Here is a 3,432-nt window from a genome sequence, read left to right on the forward strand (position 1 = left end):
TTTGGAGGCTGAGGCAGGAGAATTGCTTGAGCCTGCATTTGGGACCAGCCTGGGCAACAGTGAGACCCCCATCTCTACAAAAATTAATTAGGACAGGCATTGTGTCTCACAACTATAATTCCAGCACTTTGGAGGCTGAGGCAGGAGGATTGCTTGAGCCCAGGAGTTTGAGACTAGCCTGGGCAACAAGGAGAGATCCTGTCTCTATAAAAAATTTAACACTTAGCCGGGTGTGGTGGCAAGTGTCAGTATCCCAGCTACTTGGGAGGCTGAGGCAGGAGGATTGCTTAAGCCTGGGAAGTCAAGGCTGCAGTGAGTCATGCCTGCCTCACCATACTCCAGCCTTGGTAACGAAGTAAGATCTTGTCTCTTAAAAAAAAAAAAAAAAAAAAGGAAGACAGAGAAAGAAAAATAGAGATAAAGTATAAAGACAATACTAAGGGCCAGGTGCAGTGGCTCACGCCTGTAATCCCAGCACTTTAGGAGGCTGAGGCAGGCGAATCACCTGAAGTCGGGAGTTTGAGACCAGCCTGGCCAACATGGTGAAACCCCGTCTCTACTAAAAATACAAAAAATTAGCTGGGCGTGGTGGCAGGCACCTGTAATCCCAGCTACTTGAGAGGCTGAGGCAAGAGAATCGCTTGAACCCAGGACGTGGAGGATGCAGTGAGCTGAGATTGCACCATTGCACTCCAGCCTGGGCAACAGAGCGAGACTCTGTCTCAAAAAAGAAAAAAAAAAAATTAGCTGGGCATGCTGGCAGGTGCCTGTAATCCCAGCTACTCCGGAGGCTGAGGCAAGAGAATCACTCGAACCCAGGAGGCAGAGGTTGCGGTGAGCCGAGAGCAATCATGCCATTGCACTCCAGCCTGGGCAACAAGAGCAAAACTCTGTCTCAAAAAAAAGACAATACTAAGGATGTCAATACTTAAAGTTTGGCTACAGAGACTAAGGATTTTGCAACTGGACTTTGGCAGCTGATTAACTTTGAAGTCAAGTCTTTCCAGTCTAATATTTTATCTTCCTGTATTATTTCTTCCTTCCAGACTTTTCAGTAAATTGCTGTTTTGGTATTTAAATATCATGAAAACCTCTACAGGAAAGCAATAACCTGGGACTACCAAATTTTTGCATTCCAGTTCCTAGAAAGAGGTAAATATCAATACCAGCTAGCTTAAGAGACACTGAAATTATACCCAAAATATAGACAAGGAACTCAACTTCAAAAATAAATAAATAAATAAATAATCCAATTAAAAACGGGCAAATAGGCCAGGCGTGGTGACCCACACCTGTAATCCCAGCACTTTGGGGCACCGAGGCGGGCAGATCACAAAAAATCAGCTGGGTGTGGTGGTAGGCGCCTGTAGTCCCAGCTACTTGGGAGGTTGAGGCAGGAGAATGGCGTGAACCCAGGAGGCAGAGCTTATAGTGAGCCAAGATTGAGCCACTGTACTCCAGCCTGGGCAACAGAGCAAGACTTGTCTTTAAAAAAAAAAAAAAATCATGTGTATTTAAACTTTTAAGCGTTATTAACTTTCTTTTTTTCCTTTTCCTTTTTTTTTGGAGACAGAGTTGCACTCTATTACCCAGGCTGCATCATAGTGGCGTGATTTCAGCTCACTGCGGCCTCAAGTGATCCTCTTGCCTCAGCGTCTGAGTAGCTGGGACTACAGGTGAACGCCACCAGGCCTGGCTAAATTTTCTTGTATTTTTTTTGTAGAGATGGGGTTTCACCATGATGCCCAGGCTGGTCTCCAACTGCTGAGCTCAAGTGATCTGCCCACCTCTGCCTCTCAAAGCACTAGGATTATAGGCATGAGCCACCATGCCAGCAGTAACTTCTCAAAATTACTGAATAAATGCTAGCTTTTCCCGTTCTTTATTTGGTACGTGTCTGTAGCCCCGCTCTGAAAGAGCCCTCATTTAACTTGCCCCTATGGATCTCTCTCCCCTAACTCCTCTTCAAGTCAGAATTCCTGCCCCACTGTCTCTGCTGTCTGGCACTGAACTGAGGACTGAAGTGGTTTCTTTCTTCCAGCATTGATCACTTTAAAACCAAAGCATTAACCCAATCACATAATCTAAGTAGTTGCTACCAGAGCCCTTGTCCAGAGGAGGTAGCACCATACAACAGTGCCAATAGAACGCTCTCAAGAAAAGCCTTTCGGTTTAAGGAAAAATTAACTTTATAGTACTGTTCAGGTCTTCTGTCCTTTAAGCAAATAAAAGGGATATGAGAGAGGCAATATGAAACACAGACAAGGACACACATCAACTCGTCAGCTGTTGAAAGCTGCCTCCAACCCAAAGTAGCCATTTTGGAGCAAGTTGTTGAAAAGTTTAGATGCTTAAGCCAATTTATCAACACATTAACAAAATACCGCACCCCCAACCCATACACACATTATTCAGGGTGCAAAAGATTACTATGAAGTCTTAGGAAATGCCACTGTTCCCTGATGAGGGAATAGACTGTCAGCAGCCTGCTTTTTTAAAGACATCCTTTAACTTATGTGGAAAAGAAGCTCTAAAAAGTGCCGCCATTGCTGTCTACCTCATACAAAGGTCACCAGGATGTCTTATCTTTTAGGATGCATTTGGTTGTTCGCACCCACAAACAGGTAACTACGTCAGTAGGCAGTATCAAGTGATACAGCTTTGCGTGAATTTTACATGTACACCACACACAAGACAAGACATTCTGGTTTAACCAGGTTATCCTGCAAAGCCCCAGGACTAAGAGGTGAACTCTTTAGGGCTAGGAGGTTATGACAACATGTCAGAGAGACTTGAGGAACGTAACAGTTAAGCTGCTGCACCACCTGCTGGGCCAAATGTGACCCCTTACTTTAAAGCCAGCCTCTAATGCTTCCCATTTTTATGTTGATGACTGTTGCTGTCAATTTCTTTGCCCCTTAAACATTAAGAATTCCTCTATAAACTCAGTTTTCAAAATAATTTTATTAAATAAGGCACATATCCGGACTTACCAAATCCCAAACAGCATTAAATGTTTGTTTTGTTAGAACTGAATACCAACGAGCCACTACATCTTAAACACACAGGACAACCTTCAGACACATACAGAAGACAGCACAGCAAGTTCTTCCTCCTCACCTGGACAATAGCGGCTTCGTTATCAGCCAGTCCCAATAAGAAAATGCGCACTTTGTCAATCTTCACTGGAACCGTTCTCCCTCTCCACTCCACTTCACTCATGGTAGCTGCCTGTTTGGCTCGAGTCTGAGTGATCAAAGCCTGAAAAGCAGTTTGAAAAAGTTAAAGCTTTAACTGGGGATATGAGTGATGGAGGTGAAAATAAGTGGAATCTATCATTTGTCTCTTTGCATAACCAACATATTATACTCCATATAGAGTAGAGTATATACCAATTTCTTTTTTTTTTTTGAGACGGAGTCTCGCTCTGTC

General features: G+C 43.8%; 1 protein-coding gene across 1 annotated transcript in view; it reads right to left on the minus strand.

Moving 5' to 3' along the window:
- Positions 1 to 3,432, minus strand: part of SRP68 (signal recognition particle 68kDa) — a 61,617-nt gene that overhangs the window by 37,303 nt on the left and 20,882 nt on the right. Inside the window, 1 exon segment of the mRNA XM_011933088.1 lies at positions 3,121 to 3,282. Within this exon segment, the coding sequence (XP_011788478.1) occupies positions 3,121 to 3,282 (162 nt within the window).

Source organism: Colobus angolensis, unplaced genomic scaffold (genome assembly GCF_000951035.1).
Source record: "Colobus angolensis palliatus isolate OR3802 unplaced genomic scaffold, Cang.pa_1.0 Scaffold1, whole genome shotgun sequence".
Classification (NCBI taxonomy): Eukaryota; Metazoa; Chordata; class Mammalia; order Primates; family Cercopithecidae; genus Colobus; species Colobus angolensis.